Here is a 16,217-nt window from a genome sequence, read left to right on the forward strand (position 1 = left end):
TTAAGGTCAATCTCTGTCTCCTTGCGTCTCTGTCCCTTGCATCCCAAAATAAACTTTCAAACGCAACACGTCGGTATGCTTCTACTTTTCTTCTTTTTTGTTTCGTTTGATACCCTTTCCAGTGGTGCGAGAGGAACGTTGCAGCTGCAATTGTATCTATTGTCTACTGGCCTCTTTTTCGTTGGTTTTTTTTTCTCTGATGCTCGCGTCAGTGGCTGTGTCTGTTGGTGACAGTCAAATCTCTTCTCTAGCTTCATCCAGCCACTACAACGAACCTCAATCGCCAGTACCATCCCCTCTCTCTAACTCTTTTGTTTGTGGCATGCCACAACTTTGTTGCTATTGTTGCTGCCTTTACATTGTTTTCTTTTTGTTTTAACGGTAGTTAGGTGTTGCCCCCCACTTCCTCTGCTTCCTGCGCCACTGCGCGACGACTCTTCTTCACCTCTGCACGGAATTCATCCAGTTGACAAGGAAACATTTTTAACAGAATTACCCTTCGGGGAGAAGGGTATAACAATTTCAAAATAAACTCTACTAACAAAATAGATTCCGCAATTATGGTCTTGTGGGAACGGTATAGAAGAGACTCTGCGAATTTTTAAATGACAGAAGTTACCAAAAAGTAAATATAAAATGTCCAAATGTATGTATGTAAATATTTAAATAAATATCAATATATCAGTGTATACCTTTTTGTTTGTATGAACAATATAAAGACAATGTTATTACCTAGAAATAAAAGAAAGATATATTTATTAATATTATGGCAAGGAATAAAAATATAAAAGAAATAGCCAAAGATTTGTATAATAAAGGGTATTCTCAAGCTTTGTAGTCGGACTGTAGAGCATACAAGGCTTAGATCAAGGCAAAGGCAGAAACTGCGCTGAAAAGTAGAGTCCCGTTCTTTTACTCCATGTGATTCATACGAGCGACGCTTGTATTTACTAAGAGCAAGAGAGAGCCGCCTCGGCATTGTTGCTGAGACATCAATAGAAAAAGAATTGCGAAAATGTGTGTTTGAGAAGAAACGCTGGCTTGTAAGCGAAATGGAGAATAATTGTTTTAAATAATACTCAAAATAATACTCTGTTTTAAACATTTAAATTTAATTCATTTCAATTTAATGTGAACAAACATTCTCTTTATTTAGTTTTCTTACTAACTAAAGTGAGTCAAAGTCAATTCACATGCTAAAATAACAAGTGCAACGCGTGTGAGAGGAAGAGAGTGTTCGCGATCAAGAATCGAAACGATCAATCAGTTTGAAGTGGAATCCGCCTGCAGAAAAATGGTAGGAGAGGAAGCATAAAAGTCAAGAGTATCCCTCATTCGTTCATCCGCTCAAAAGTGTATCCTTCATCCAACATTTTGTGTTATTGTTTATTTTTGGCCAAAAAGTTAGCTGTGGCAACTGTGTTGCACAGTTGTTGCTCCGTTGCCAGAGCAAAGTGGAAGTGCAAAAGCTGTTACATGGGAAATATTTGTACTGCAGGAAATGCGAAAATATTGCAACACAGAACCAGGGGAAAGCATCCAAGGGACACACAGTGAGAGAGATGGAGAGATGAATTTCCATTTTGTAAAATTTCCCCACAAACTTTTGTCTGTTTCTCTGTGGCCCCGTGTAAGAGAGATACAGTTGGGAAAATTGTTTTTTGTGCACCGGCACGCGTTGTTTCAAGGGAAATGGTTTTAGTTTTGTTTCACGTCGCTTTCCTTCCCCTCTCCTCAATACATTTTTTTTGCGCAGATATGTCAAGGTACGGTAGTTAAATGGGTTACTTTTTGGGCAAAAAATAAAAACAAGAGCTGCCCCCCTAAAACTCGCTTGAGTGTTTTTAATGGCACACCATGCCCCCTGCTGGCTGTAACCATTCCCTGCCACCTTTTTGACCAGTAATTAATATAATATTCTGTGGCTATCGCAGTTTCGTGTTTATTTAGCGGACAGCAGGGTTCACTAAAATGCCAAACAAAGTAAATAAACCCATGAAACAACAAATACAAATTTATTAATTCGACTAAAGAATACCGCATAGAGGGGAGAAGCCTTTACATATCTTATTGCTTAAGACTTTCTTTTGGCATTTTCTATGGTACCTGTGGTCCAATCGGATTAAATTTTTGTATATTGGTAGATGATCCATTAACACTCTGTGGCACCATGGTCGAACCAATAATAGTGTCCCTGCTGGACATTAATTGAACCATTTGTTCACTGATTCTGATAAGGAATGTGCATATTTACGTCAAAGAGTCTAATAAATACATAAATCCAATATACCCCTTAGAGCCCAAAATTACATGGAATACAAACACATAGGTGCAAAAAGCTAACCAAAGCTCAACCACCACTCACTTGCACATTATTTTTGCGTTATTTTCTGCTGTAGATTCGCTCACTTAATGTTTCGCTTTTTTTGGTTCGAGATTTTTGCGTGTGTTTTGTTTTTGTTTCTTTGGTTTTACTGGCACACAAATTTTGTGTTAATTGAATTTTCCTCTTCGGTTTTTATTGAAATTACATTTTTAATGGCATAAATATTTCAGCAGATTGTTGTTGGGTGCTTTTTTTATTGTCTTGTCAATTGTCGCTCAGCTAATTTTAAATAATACATGTGCGTATAAAAATATTTTGATGGTTTCCATATGCCCCTCAGAATACACAAAGAACGAGGGAGCGTGAGAATAGAGATGGAATTAATTTTATTAAATTTTTAAAAGAGTTTAAAATTGCGTTTTAAACAGATCCTTAAAGACTATTGAGGCTTTTCTGAGATCTTGGATGAAAAAGAGCAACATTCAAGCTTTAATCTTTAATAATATTATTTGCTCTGCGTGCGTTATTATTCCCCTTTATTCGAATTAATTCAATTTCCCACAATGCTGATGTATTTATTTTTTGTTTTTATTCACATTTTTCAATTGCAATTTGCACCCACAATATTCCACAGAATTGATATCGATTTTATTTGTATTTTCATTGTATTTATAAATAATTACGTTTGCTTTTGTGCGACTATGAGAATATCATTTATGATTTATTGCCAGTCGAAGGAGCATTAAATTATCAGCATGGTCAGCACTTTATATCAGCTTTAAAGCTTATCAAACAAAAGTTGGGGGAGACAAGAAAAGAGTAATCAGAAAATAGTACGAACCGGAGGGGAACGACTTGATGGATGCCCTGTGTGCCCTGTGGGTTTGCTGTGGTTTCACCTTTAAATTAGGTAAATTCTATGAAATATTATCCCATGTTTTCCTCTTCTGCATCCACTCTCAAAATTGATTTTGCATATTTTCGTCACCTAGTTTCGGGTAACACATGCAAGCACACATTCCACAAATTACATTTTCTAGGGCACCACCAAATATTGACCCATGCCACATTTTGAGGTGACTAATTGGCAACGTAAGCGATGGGGAAAAACCAACCCGACGCATGAAATTTATAACATTTTATGGCCAATTAGTGGCCATCCCATAAACTGTTTCGCCTGGTCCCTCCTTCTTCTACCATAAAATTTGGCCTAGAAGCCGCAACAAAAAAAATATACACAAAAATGTTTGCACTGAGCGACAGAGAGAGAGAGAGAGAGAAGTGAAAACCAAAGAGAAGTCTCTTTGAAATGCGCTTCAATTTCAAATTGAAACCAATTACGGGCCCGCAAATAATTCTCAAAGCAATTCTCATTCGAGTCTCAAGCCAAGGAATGGCTCTTTTTTCTTATTTGTTAAATGACCAACAATTTTCAAGAATATTTCTATTTTTTACTTTACTTTTTCCTTTTTAGTCGAGATTTCTAGGTTTCTCCTGCTTCCTCTTGGCACCACTCTTTGCCACTCGTTTAAGGCTATTAACAGCTTGTCAAAGCCATGGCCAAAGTCGTGAGTTATTAAAGAAAAGGAGAGAAAAAAGTCAGTGAATGGTCTTGAGAGCACCTGGGTGATGCGGCTGCTGATGCGAGAGAGAGAGAGAGAGAGAGAGAGAGAGAGAGAGGAGGAGAGCGGTGGGCGGTACTGAAACTTTGGTGCACGGCTCTAGCGAAAAGCTGAATGAGAACACTCTGCCTCCCACTCTGCTCCCCCACACTGGCACTTTTTCTTGCACCTCTACTTCTGCTTCTCTCTATATTTCTGCCTTTATGGGGGCCCGAAAAAAGTTTTAACTTCTGCATCGCGTGGCCCTGCCTTCCTGGCTTCCTTACTTCTCTTTATGTCTTTTTCCTTTTTATCTCTCATTTCTCTACCCCTTCTTTATGGCTTTGAGTACAGTTCTACTTCGTCTGCTTCTCCTTCTACCTGTGCTTCTGCCTCTTGGGATTTTTTTTATAACTAGCGCACTTTTGCAGTTACGCCGCTCCATGGAAATGCGATTGCAACTCAAGTAATAAAACGTCACAAATTCATACAAACAGACACAAATAAGAACTCGCATATAGCAAGTACAGTGCGTGACAACGTTTTAAGGCATGGCTAAAGGCAGTTGATTAAGTTTCTATGGTAGACTGATGCGACAGAGATTTATTTGCTGGATCGTATGTAATATTTTACAAATTTCATAAAGGAAAATCTTTTTGATTTAATTTATTTACAAGGCACTCCATTTCTACAACCTCTTCAGATTCTACAATTGTGACCATACTCAGAGATTACTCATTGCGAAACGCACTGTACTTATGCACGAGAATGTACCTATGTACAGCTATGTATGTAGCATTTCTTGTATCTAGCTGGCTGACTGACTGACAGTCACGGGTCTATTTCAGTTAATTATCGCACACACCAGCAGAGCAGAGCAGCGCCAGCAGCAGGTTAAGCAGAGGGTTGGACCGGGTGAGCACCCGTACCCGTAGCCCCCCTTCATTGACTGACATTTCGGCGCGATAAATGATCTAATGAAAAAACAAGTTGAATTTGAATTGTTGTTTCTGTTGCCTGTTGCCTCTGTTATTGCTTTTGTTGGCTTTGAATCAAAGGCAATGGACAGTCATAAAGCGAAATACAATCGGGGGGAAAGAACAGAGGCATTATGACAACATCTATATATGTATGTATAGTCGTTAGTACCTCCCCAAAATCTGATCGTGTGCGCTTATAGATATTCCATTTTGGGTCTCTGTACATCGCTCGCTCGTTGACATTATATTCGGTGTATGCATAATATTTGTTTTTATTTGAGTTGTCATTGAATTCGTTTGGGCATAAACAATCTTCTAGAGGGAGATATCTATGGAGGATGATATTTCTATCTATAGATAGCAGAGGCAGCATTGTAATTCCGACGTGTTGAAGAACATTTATGGATATTCTTTATGTAAAATATTTCATGTTCGTATTACATTTGTTTAAAGTATTCTTTGAGCGAATGTAAGCAATAAATGTAATAAATATTTATGTAATCTCTTGATATACTATCCCTCTTTTATTTATTTATGTGATATTTCCTCGGATATGTATGTACATATTTCAAAGTATTTACTGTACACCAATCACCGAACATACTTCTGTGCCATTCCCGTGATAGTCACCTGGTGGTCACTTCAATATGAAATATCATTAAACTAAAACCCCGTGACCGCAAAAAATTGGTTACAAATACGCGCCATACGAATGCCATTCGAAATGTTTTTCATTTATTTTTTATAATTTGTTTGCCTTTTGAAGTGGTGGTGGGGGGCTGGAGTCTCGCTAATCATATCTCGTGGAACATATGACTGGTGGAGCAGCCAGACAAGCCTTTGTTTTAGCATGCCACATGCCGTTAAATAATCACGAAGCCAAGTGGCAACGAAAAAATATACGAGTATGTGGAAGGAATTCTCTCTATTCAATTCTGTCTTTATCTGCCGACGACTGCGTTGACATTTTCTGTTCTGTTTTTTATATTTGCTATCGCTCAAATCAGCAAAAATGTGGTAAAATGTGGGGGGAAAAAAAGAAAGAAGTCGTTTAAAAAAACGTGAAATATGCCTCGTGCACGATGGGACAGATAGAGACAGCCAGCTAGAGAGAGACAGCAGCAGACAGCAGAAATTGCGTGGCGTGGAGTGCCATGGCGGGGTCATCAACTGTTTGAGAGAGACCCCCTTTGGGTCAAAATCAACAACAAACTTTATGGCCGCCGCAATAATAAATAGCAACAATAATAAGCCCCCCAAAGAAAAAAAAACAGCAGAAAAAAAGGCTTTAGAAAAATAATAGAGAAACAACCAGAAGAGGCTCAAGAGAGTGGAGTGCAAAGAGGGTTGGGGAGTATGGAATGGGATTGAACAAAAGACCAGAAGTTTGATTAATGGAGATTAAAGGGGTGTACCTACAAGAGGGGTAAACATAACGTAACAAAGAAGATGAGATGAGAGAAGAGAACAAGTAAAGCCGGCTTTCAGTTCTATGGCCTCCTCTCCAGAGGTCGGGCAAAACGAAAGAAAAACGAATGAAAAGTTATGGAAAAGTTACTGGCGCTTAAAACAAGGAAATTGCTCTCAAACAACCAGAAGGCCCCCTGGTGCTAGCTACCGACTGCCAGCAGGCTAATTGCCTCTGAGCCTCTCTCTTAGCCAACACACAGACAGGGAGAGAGGTTTACTCTCGTTGGAAATTGAGGTTACAGCAGATGCAATTGCATCCGGCAGTTCAAGATAAACACATAGATTGATAGATAGATGGATTCTTGTACTAAACTTGGCGAGAATTACTAATGGAAATAGAAGCTGAAAGAAGAGAAAGTGTTAATTGAAGGCAAACTGTAATGTATTCTTGATGGGAATTGGTAATTCACGGATAAACGATATTATGATAATATGCATAACAAACATGGACAAATCCGTCTATGATAATATTTCTACAATTATATTTTCACTTTATCTATTCTGAAGGTGTAAGTAACCAACAATAATTCATAGTTTGATATGCTATTTGTTGACGGTTAATTGCACCAATAGCTAGGAAAAACAATTTTGATACATAATCTTGTGATTTTGGTTGGAATTTTACTTGTTGCCTTGACCAACCACCCTACATAGACACATGTCCAAAAACACCATACAAATATCATTATTTGAACGATTTACTTAACTCAAAGGTCAGATTTCTCTACCCTTCTGAACCTTTTCTCGCTCTCACTCTCCATTTGTGAATCAGAAAACAAATCAAACAAAGCTAAGACAAAAACAGAAACAGAAAAATATACAAACAACTTTTGGGAGCTTTCGAGCTATTAGCCGGCAATTAAAACGGAAAATGAACTTTCAACTCGCCAAAAAAAATCAACAACCAAAAACTAAAAACAAAAACAAAACAAGAAATTAAAGAAAATGAGAAGAAGCCAAAAAACTAAACCAAGCCAAAGAAAGTCAATAAAACAAAAGTCAAACAAAAGCCAAAGCAAAACAAAACCAAGTTAAAGCCACACAAATTAGTAAACAAAAGCACAATTGTTTGTTAACTCTGTTTAAGGGCGTGGCGGCGGGCGGTGCGAATTTCGGAGGCGTGGGTGTGGGACTTTTGACCAAAAAACAACGTTTGGCACCCCCCTACCGTCGGCAAAAATTTCAAACTATAAAAGTTTTTGTCAATTGTTGTTCTGGGTTGTTGGGCAATTTTCGGGCTCCGCAAAACTCGCAGGCAAAACAATACAGAGAGACAGATGGACAGCACGGCAAGAGGGTCAAATACTTTATGATACCCTTTAATTAATTACCAAAAAACTTCTTGAATTTTTAAATTTTCTGATTTTATGGATTACTTACTCAGAGATCTCCCTTTTCCTCCCATATACCCTTGCTACCTTATGATCACAGGGTATACAGTAAATAGATAAAAAGACATGGAGAAGAGAGCGGCAGAAAACAGATGGAGAACATAGCGTGAGAGAGAGAATATATACAAAAGAATCGAAAGAGAGACAGAGACGAAACAATGCCCGAATGGAAACTGGTTCAAAAGTTGTACTCTTTTCGGTAGCAACCAATTTCGAGCCAGGCCAAGCCCCGGCCCCGACACAAGAACAAGTCCATTTATTTTTTTGTGATGCTGCCGGCTAATTCGCATAGAAATTTGATATGGCTAAATTAGAGGCCATGGAGATGCGGACAAAAGTTTGGAAGAAGGTCAACAGAGATGCTGAATTTTGATAACAGTAATTTGATAGAAAGTTAACCCAGAGGACGCCATGTACTGAATTTTCTAGGTCGTAGGAATGCATTTCAATTGGCAAACAATTTGTGAATTTTATATAATATTTATAACACACAATTCATTCTGTATTTAAACATTTCCAGAGGCAATAGACAGGAAACCGTTCTATTTAAAATACTTTTAGAGTTTCACCTTTTTTATAAGTTATTAGATTAAAAATCTTTATGTCTGTCAATCAACTGAATTTTGAAGAGAAATGAAAAGCAACTATTGCTTTGGGACTACAGGTATGAATTCTAAACAATACAAAGATCATTTCAATTGTGTGCATAGAATATTCGCCCCAACAATAGCGCCCATGGGCGGTTAGGAAACCTTATCTAATCAAAAAGTATTCTTTGGAGTACTATTCCGAGAATTGTTCAAATTTGTATGCGATATGAATTCCTGTTGCTTTCAGAAATCACCCTCATTTTCCCTGAGGGCCAATCAACATCATCATCATCATCTCTCAAGAATGCACAATGGAGAGAGAGAAAGAGTGCTGACAAAAGTCTTTTGTGTCCAGTTAGTCCACTACGCTTGTCTCTCTCCACCTCTCTTGTTCTCTTTCGTAGTCTCCTTTGCATTTGGCCAAGCCAATTCACACGGCACTAATTGAATTAGTTAACTGACTTTTGAGTCAGTTTTCATCATCTTCATCTTTGTAGCAATAATACCGTTAAAGGGGTAAGAACTTGCAATAGAATGCCAAGTGCGCAATTAACAAGTTTGTAGCGCTCCACAGCCTGGGGCTGGAGTGGGAGTGAAAAAGGTACATAACGGGTTAATAAGCAAACTCACTCTAAAGGAAAGTCGAGCATTAAATGCACTTTCAAAATGTCAAGGCTTGGTCACCTTCTGTTCTGCGTTGGCAAACTTCTCTCACATCATACCACATATGCCCTCTGAAAGAGTATCAAGGCAGACAAACTCAAGGGTCTCTCCACTGGGGACTGTCTGGTTGGTTCTGGTCAGGTCTGGTTTTGGTTACTGGGTTTGTGGTGCCAGCCCAGCTGCTGCCGCGTTGTGCACACAAATTGAACAGCTGCGTTTATGGAGTCAAGGAGGTGGACAGAGTGGAGAGAGACTTCCTCAATGTCAAAGTTCCCAGCAAGGCATTGAAAGTTTAAACAAAATGTCAAGTATTTTTCCCAGCAGATGTCTCAAGCAGGGGACTACAAACATAAATTCCTAAAACCCAAAGAAAAAGAGAGAGTCCTTGACCAATAAAACCCCTCACATTAACCCGTCGCTCAGTTCATAAATTAAAGTCAAGCCAAAAGGCTGTCGCTGATTAGTTAGTTATTGTTTTCTCTCTCTCACTCGCTGTCTCCCGATTGACAGGTAAATAACAAAGTTGAACAAATTACGTCAGGCTCGCATCGAATCGGAATGGGCCAATAAAAAAATGTGCAAATCAATGCAAATGTTTTAGCGGTGTGGCGAGGGAAGGGGGAAAACAACCGAAAGCAAAATTAATTAACTAAAGTGAGAGCTGGAGAGAGGGAGTGAGCAAAAGAGCCGCCGCAAAAGATGTCAGTGTGTCACAAGGATGCCAATAAACGGGTTCCGTTCCGTTGCGTTCCGTTCCGTTCCTCTTTCTCGTTTCTTCTTGCGATTTTGAATATTAGACAAATTGATGTTTGTTTGGGTGCGAGTGAAACAGGAAAAACAAGAAAGAGCAGAAAACGCAATGAGCAGAACGACCCAAGGATGCTCTATTGTTATTTGGAAAGTAGTTAAAACCTAAACTTGTGGTGGAAATAGTGAGCTATGGAGAGAGACTATGTATTTTCCAGTTCCTATGCAGTGTGTATATTCCATTCGTTGTGTAATAAAATGAAACCTCAGATAAATGAGCTACAAATAGAGTTGTGATTCATATAAACGATGTTGTGGTGGGAATAGTCGATAGATATGAAAGGAAATGATTCAAATGATGACTAAAATGATTCAAAGCCTTACACATACGGTTTATAGTGATATAATTAACTCCAACTCTAGCTCTTAGTAATGATTTTATTAATTATATCAAGAGATTTGTGAATATCTAGATACCTTTTCTATACTCTTTCCATCTATTCATATGTGTGATGTCTGCCCATCCTCTTTTTAATGAAAGTGCAGCAGCAGCCGCGGCAACTGGCAACTAGCAACAAACAGCGGCAGCAACAAGTTGCACTTGCAACACGGCAGCCTGTGCAGTGAGGCATGCAACAGATGAAGATAGAGGGAGGGGTGCATGGAGCAGGGCAGAGAGACAGATATAAAGTGGGAGAGCTGCATAGGTACTTCCATAGGGTATAACACGCTTTAGAATCTTTAGTTTAATGATTTGTAACCGGTTTTCGAGAGTCAACTCCCATGAGAGGCTGTTGGTTGGCTTGTTGCTGTTGCTGCTGCTGCTGCAGTTGCTGTTGCGGAGGGTTATTTGTGCCGCACTCTTTGTCTGCGTTGTCCGCCTCTGTTTAATTACACTTTTTTTCAGTGAACAAATAAAAAATAATAATAGTAGCGGAAGTTATACAAAAGCCGCAGAACCGGCTATATAACACAGAAAAAACCCAACAACAAGGGTTGAGATAAGCCATGGAACATGTGTGGGGAATGAGAAGAGTGCAAGACAGCAGAGAAGTGACGCCGCATATGACATGTGACAAAGAAGACGGAGGGTAGACGAGACCACAAATTTAATAACATATAACGGCTCTCTTCAGTCTGTTCCTTGGCTGTTATACACACAAGTTATAATGAGGGAAATATACAACATACATAACCGGACTTCCATAGCCTACCAGATAACATACCCCATGAGAACCCATGAAAAATTGCCCATTGCAGCAACAAAAAATTGTCCCCTAGGCCCCGTCTCTATTCACAGCATCGTTTTCTTGATGGAAAATATCCCCCCTCACTCCACACATGCAAAATCATCACAAATGCCAGGGCTGTCGGCTATTGTATTCCCTGCAGGGACTTTCGCCAATATAAGTTTGCTTCAATTGTTTACAATTATAGCCTGACAAAAGGCAGAGAGAACCTTATTTAATTAAATTGTTCTCTCGAATATTCCGAGAATTGAGTGTATGTTTGCTTTGGAAATTGTGTGCACCTTTTATGGTAATGAAAATATGCCACATCCTTATTGGTACTAGCTGCTTTCATCACTACTTTGTAGTGTAAATATACATACATATGCATTTGCATGCATGTACATATGTACATATGTACATATGTATGTATGTATTTACATACACATGTAAATATGTATGCATATAATTCCCAAGTGTAAACACAAAATTTCTCAAATGTCCTCCCCTTCTCCATGTTTGAGAGCAGCTTACCTTCAAAATGAACGAAGATGAAGGAGAAGACGAAAGGCCGACAGCTGCCATTCAGTTCCAATTGCAATCTCCTTTGGTTTTTTTTGCGTTTATTCCGATTGCTTTTTTTTGTTGCAGCACGAGTGGCAAGTGGGCTGCCTTCAATCAAATTGAATCAAATCACACAAAAAACACAACTGCAAATTGTAAAAAACTGTATTTATTATAGACATTGACTTGGCACACACTTTCTTCACAGCACAGATAGTAGAGCACAAATTAATTGGCTAGATTTTTCTTTTTCTTTCGCTTCGTCCGACGGCGGACGATGGAACAGCTGGCCCGACTTGAACACACATTTCGCACAGTGGACACGGACACCCGGCCGTAAAAAACTTTCGCTCAAAAAAAAAAAAACGGATGCAGCCGCCCAGTTGCTTGGCCAATAAGAAATGCTAGTTGCAGGGGCCGGAGGAAGGGGCAACACTCTGTTGGCCGCCTAACAGGTTTCTTGTAACAGGAATTTTGGCGTTGCCGAGGGATTGTAGGCGGCTAAAGAGCGACAGGGACGGGGGCACCATGGCCGTGTTGAATTTTCGTTAATTTGCACATTTCCGCCTTTAATTTTATTGAAATGGAATTCTCCTCCACCTGACTTATTTACGAGTTGTTCTAATTTATTTACTTGGCCCACAAACAAATTTTATTTTTCTCCGCACTTTCTTTTGGCATTTATTTACGGTGATCTTCTTTTTTTCGTTTCGTTTCCTCTTCTCTTTTGCTATTTATAACAGAACACACGCAGCACACCACCACCAAAACACACACGCAAGCACCTACAAACGCACACAGAGACACCCACTGCACTGCCTGCGCTCAGGTAAAAACTAGTGCTGAAATCGTTGTTTTGTTTGCTGATCGTACAAATAATAACTTTGGTTTCGCATGCGTACCACAAACTTTACTTGTCCAGCGCGCGAGAGCAACAAGTTTTCAAAACAGGGCTGCCATTTGCCACCGATGGCGATAGCGGCTGTATTTGTTGTTGTTTTATTTATGTTTGTGTTCACTTTTGTTGTTACCGTTCACCGTTTGCATTTGTTTTTGGCTTTACCTTCTTGTATCTATCGATAACCCATCGAAAAAATACTGATATTTGAAAAATATGCTGCAACTATTAAGGACTAGAAATGAAACTCATCCAGATATTCTGGATGTCTCCATGTCGGTTAGTTTGTCGAACCCCAGGGGCTAGCACTTATCTTGTTGATTTAAGACTTCTTCCAATTTGAAATTAACCCGCCAGACACTTTAAATTCGATACAGAAAACAAATACTTTTAATGTTAAATACCGACTTTTTACGACTTTTTAAATTTCAACCTATTAGGGAGCTTTCACCAGGTATGAGAAAGGAGAGGTCCTTTAAAGAAGCTAGTCCTTTTTACATGCTTAACACACCTTGCCCTTTACCAGCCAAAGAGAGGACTAGATCAGCAGTTTCCTCTCTTTCTCTCCTCATTTTGGCGTTCCAAGCATGAGCACAGAAAATAAATACACCAAACTGAATATGCGTTCACACTTCCAAATATACCGTATATTCAAAACATTTTTCTCAATTTTGCTATTCTATTTAATATTTTTAGCTAGTAAAGATTCTTAGCGCTAACACTATTATTTTATCCGATATATCAATAAATTTTTCACAAGATTGGCTAGTTTTCATGACTTCCTTTTATCGGGTTGTTGCACAATAAGATTGAAACCAAAAGGTCAACCACAATTTTGAGAACTTGTTGCTTATTTACCGGCAGTAAGGTACGGCCCTTGTTGTACCCTATTTCTATTAATTTATTTTGAAATTTTGCTTTCAAAGCTGCTTTTGAACATAAATATTGATTTTATCTTAGAATGACATGCTGTTCACCTTTTTAGTGTTTTTTTATTCAAGGTATTTATAATTTGCTGCACACTTTTCGCAGCCAGAATTAATTCCTTCAAGAAGCGAACATTTAATCAAATTTATTCTATAATAAACTACAATAAATGACACAATTGAATTAAATATGTATATGAATGACGAAAATACACAACTCACTAAACTATTTGGCAATTACTTATGCGGTGGGGTGGTTCATAAACAAGTGAAAACTTCGATGTTAAAACGTTCGAAAATCTTAAAAAATAAACACACAAATTAAATATAAGGCCCTAGGATCGGTGGGTTGCATTGCAGATAAGCGAGTCTTCCTCTGTAGCCTGGGAAGATGAGTTATTGCATAAAAATAGTTCCAAACTGCAGCCGAAGCTGATGTACAGCTGGTGGTGTCAGGAGCGCGTGGAAGGCGTCGAGCAGCAGGCCATGGACATGTCCTGGGAGCAGGCAAAGGTCGAGGTGCTCGACGTCTCGTTGAAGCCACTGTCCGCGCGATAGAGGCCAACACGCTGCGCCGGCGGATTGGCCACAGGCGGAGCTGTTTCCACCTGCTGGGGCTCCACTTCATCTAAATTGGCACTAAAAGATTGCGAGAGATTTTTACGATTGGCCGAGCGCCGGCGGCGGGATCCACGCGGCGTGTCCGAGTTGGAGGAGCTGCAGTTGAAGCTGAGCGTCGACAACTGCATGGCCTCGGCCTCCTCCTCCCCCTCCTCGTCGTCCGTCTCTGGTTCAAGCTCGGGCTCGTCCGTGTCCTCCGCTTCCGCCTGCTCCACAGTCTCCAGCAGCGACTGGCTGGGCAACTGCCGCGTGCTGTTCACCCTCAGCCGGCTCACACGCTGATTGATGCTGCTGTCCGACTGCTCCAGTGCCTGCATCGGCGAGGAGCTGCGATCCGGTGTGAATCTGCAGGCCGGCCGCCCCGTACCCGTCAGCTCCGACAACGTGTCGTGCTGCTCACTGGTGCTGATGCTCACCTCCACCTTGGAGTGCACCAGCCGACGGCTGAGATGCTCAGACGGAGCAATTGGCGAAGGCAGGTCCAGGTCGTGCAGCAGCAGCAGCTTCCGCTTGGAGGAGCGATTGCCGTCATCTGGTGTGCCCGTTGGCAGGCCGCACAGGTTCCTGATGGGCGACAGGGAACCAAAGCTGCCATCGCCCTCGCCCGACGCCGAGTCCGACAGTCTGCCGGCGAACATTGTCTGCTTGCCCTGCGGACTGGAGCCCACCATCTGGGGAGACTGCGCTGCCTCCTGCTCGCCCAGCACAATCACATTGTGCAGATCGAACAGCTTGCGCCTCATGGAGCTGTTGAAGATGTCGCTGCCGCTGGAGCGGGACTTAGCTCTGCCCGACATGCTGCCAGCCAGATGGGGCTGCAAGTACGGGCGCAGCGCCTCCTCCAGGGCCTTGGGCAGAATCGGCGGCAGTGACAGCTCCGTTTGGACACTGCAGTCCCGATGCCGTCGCCCGCTCGAGGACTTCTTCGAGATGGGCGTGTGGTCCTCGTTGAGTTCGTTCAGTATGATGCGATTCTTGCGCAGGGGACAGTCCACGGGGCTGGGCACTATGAGAGATTCCTTAAAGAACGCACTGATAGCCAGCTGGGCCTTGTTCTCCACCTCGGGGTCGGGCGAGTCGTGGAACTGCGTCTCGTGCGGCTCCACATCGGCGGGCTTCAGTTGCGACACCTCGTCGATGTTCCACTCAAACTGCGTCGACGAGAGCTGTGGTGTGCGTGACCGGAACAGCGAAGGACTGCAAAATAGACACGGTAACAAAATGTTCTATGAAGGCGTGGCCGGGCGACAGGATGTGCGAGGCGAGGCAGACACTTACCTGGCAATCAGCGGCAGGTGCAAACGATCCGCCAGGGCACCTTCGAAGGGATTGCGTATCTTGTGGAAGCGCTTGGGCGGTGGCGTACACACCAGCGAGGACATTTGGGGACTACCTCTCGTATTTTGCTTGCCGCCATTAGTTGGCGTTCCAGACGACGCCACGGAACTGTTGGCCGTGGCGCTGTTCCTGCGCGCCCGGCATTTCAGCTCGGTGAGATTGGAGAAGTATCGACTCTTGAGGGCCTGAGGTGTTCGCACCTCATCTGTGTACATATTTTTTAGAGCACAATTTAGTTAAATTTTCTTGAAAATTGATGGCCAAAAATGCGCCTGCTTCGACTGCAGGCAGATGTCAGTATTTTCAAATGCATCAGTGTTGGAAAACACCGCTGGCAATCTATCGAATACGTTGCTGTTTGAATATGGAATTTAAAAAATATATATTTCAAGGGTAGATCGATAGATTTGTGACTCTTTCATATGGCCTATTCGCATTTATCTATTTATTTTTCAATATTTTCCTACTACTCTGTGCTTTTCGAATAATTTTAGTATTTTCGGAGTGCGCGCCATTCAATCGATAGCATGTCAGCTGTCACAGCAACCCTGTTTCGATTCAGCTGTCGCTGCCGCCTGCCTTTTTCGCGTACACATACGCGTCTGCTCTGCCCTCTGCCCGTGCGTGTGTGTGTTTGGTATATGCGCGTGTGTGTGTTGGCTGCAGAAACAGAAACTAAGCGAAAAAGCACAAAATTAAATTTAAACAAACGCGAAATTTAGTGAAACGGAGTTCCTATTTTACAGCACTTGTGTGTGTTCATAGCAAAAGTGGCCAAAATTCGGCGAAAACAGCGCAAGTGTGACAAAGCATTCGTGCCGCAGCCGTGTTCCAAACGAACGAAAACAAAAGAGAATAGTGTTGATAGTACTA

At 41.2% G+C, this 16,217-nt stretch overlaps 2 protein-coding genes across 5 annotated transcripts in view; both read right to left on the bottom strand.

The window, feature by feature from the left end:
- Positions 1-12,596, bottom strand: part of LOC117895875 (protein phosphatase 1 regulatory subunit 16A) — a 43,646-nt gene extending 31,050 nt beyond the window's left edge. The window contains exons 1-2 of one of the 3 annotated variants that reach the window (XM_034803871.1): positions 12,464-12,596; positions 11,532-11,707 (exon numbers count right to left, since the gene is read on the bottom strand). The gene's annotated coding sequence lies outside the window, so the exon portion shown is untranslated. Of the gene's footprint in view, positions 1-11,531; positions 12,230-12,463 lie in introns of those variants that run through there. The other 2 variants (XM_034803870.1, XM_034803873.1) reach the window with 2 other exon arrangements.
- A 920-nt stretch (positions 12,597-13,516) lies between these two features.
- On the bottom strand, positions 13,517-15,709 carry LOC117895883 (protein aurora borealis). 2 transcript variants are annotated; one of them, XM_034803884.1, is made up of 3 exons: positions 15,285-15,709; positions 14,374-15,203; positions 13,517-13,983 (listed from the first exon to the last, which is right to left on the bottom strand). In XM_034803884.1, the coding sequence occupies exons 1-3, from the start codon at positions 15,557-15,559 to the stop codon at positions 13,838-13,840; spliced, it is 1,251 nt and encodes a 416-aa protein (XP_034659775.1). In that variant the 5' UTR covers positions 15,560-15,709; the 3' UTR covers positions 13,517-13,837. The 2 variants fall into 2 exon arrangements, with proteins under 2 accessions (XP_034659775.1, XP_034659774.1); XM_034803883.1 differs by having other exon boundaries at positions 13,517-15,203.
- Between the last annotated feature and the right edge of the window lie 508 nt (positions 15,710-16,217).

Source organism: Drosophila subobscura, chromosome J (assembly GCF_008121235.1).
Source record: "Drosophila subobscura isolate 14011-0131.10 chromosome J, UCBerk_Dsub_1.0, whole genome shotgun sequence".
NCBI lineage: Eukaryota > Metazoa > Arthropoda > Insecta > Diptera > Drosophilidae > Drosophila > Drosophila subobscura.

Excerpts from the sequence above, each read along its gene's own strand:
- LOC117895883 (XM_034803883.1), bottom strand. The coding sequence starts at position 15,559 with ATGTACACAGATGAGGTGCGAACACCTCAGGCCCTCAAGAGTCGATAC. Across the intron at positions 15,204-15,284 it reads CACCTGCCGCTGATTGCCAG|TCCTTCGCTGTTCCGGTCAC; the intron begins GTAAGTGTCTGC and ends TCTATTTTGCAG.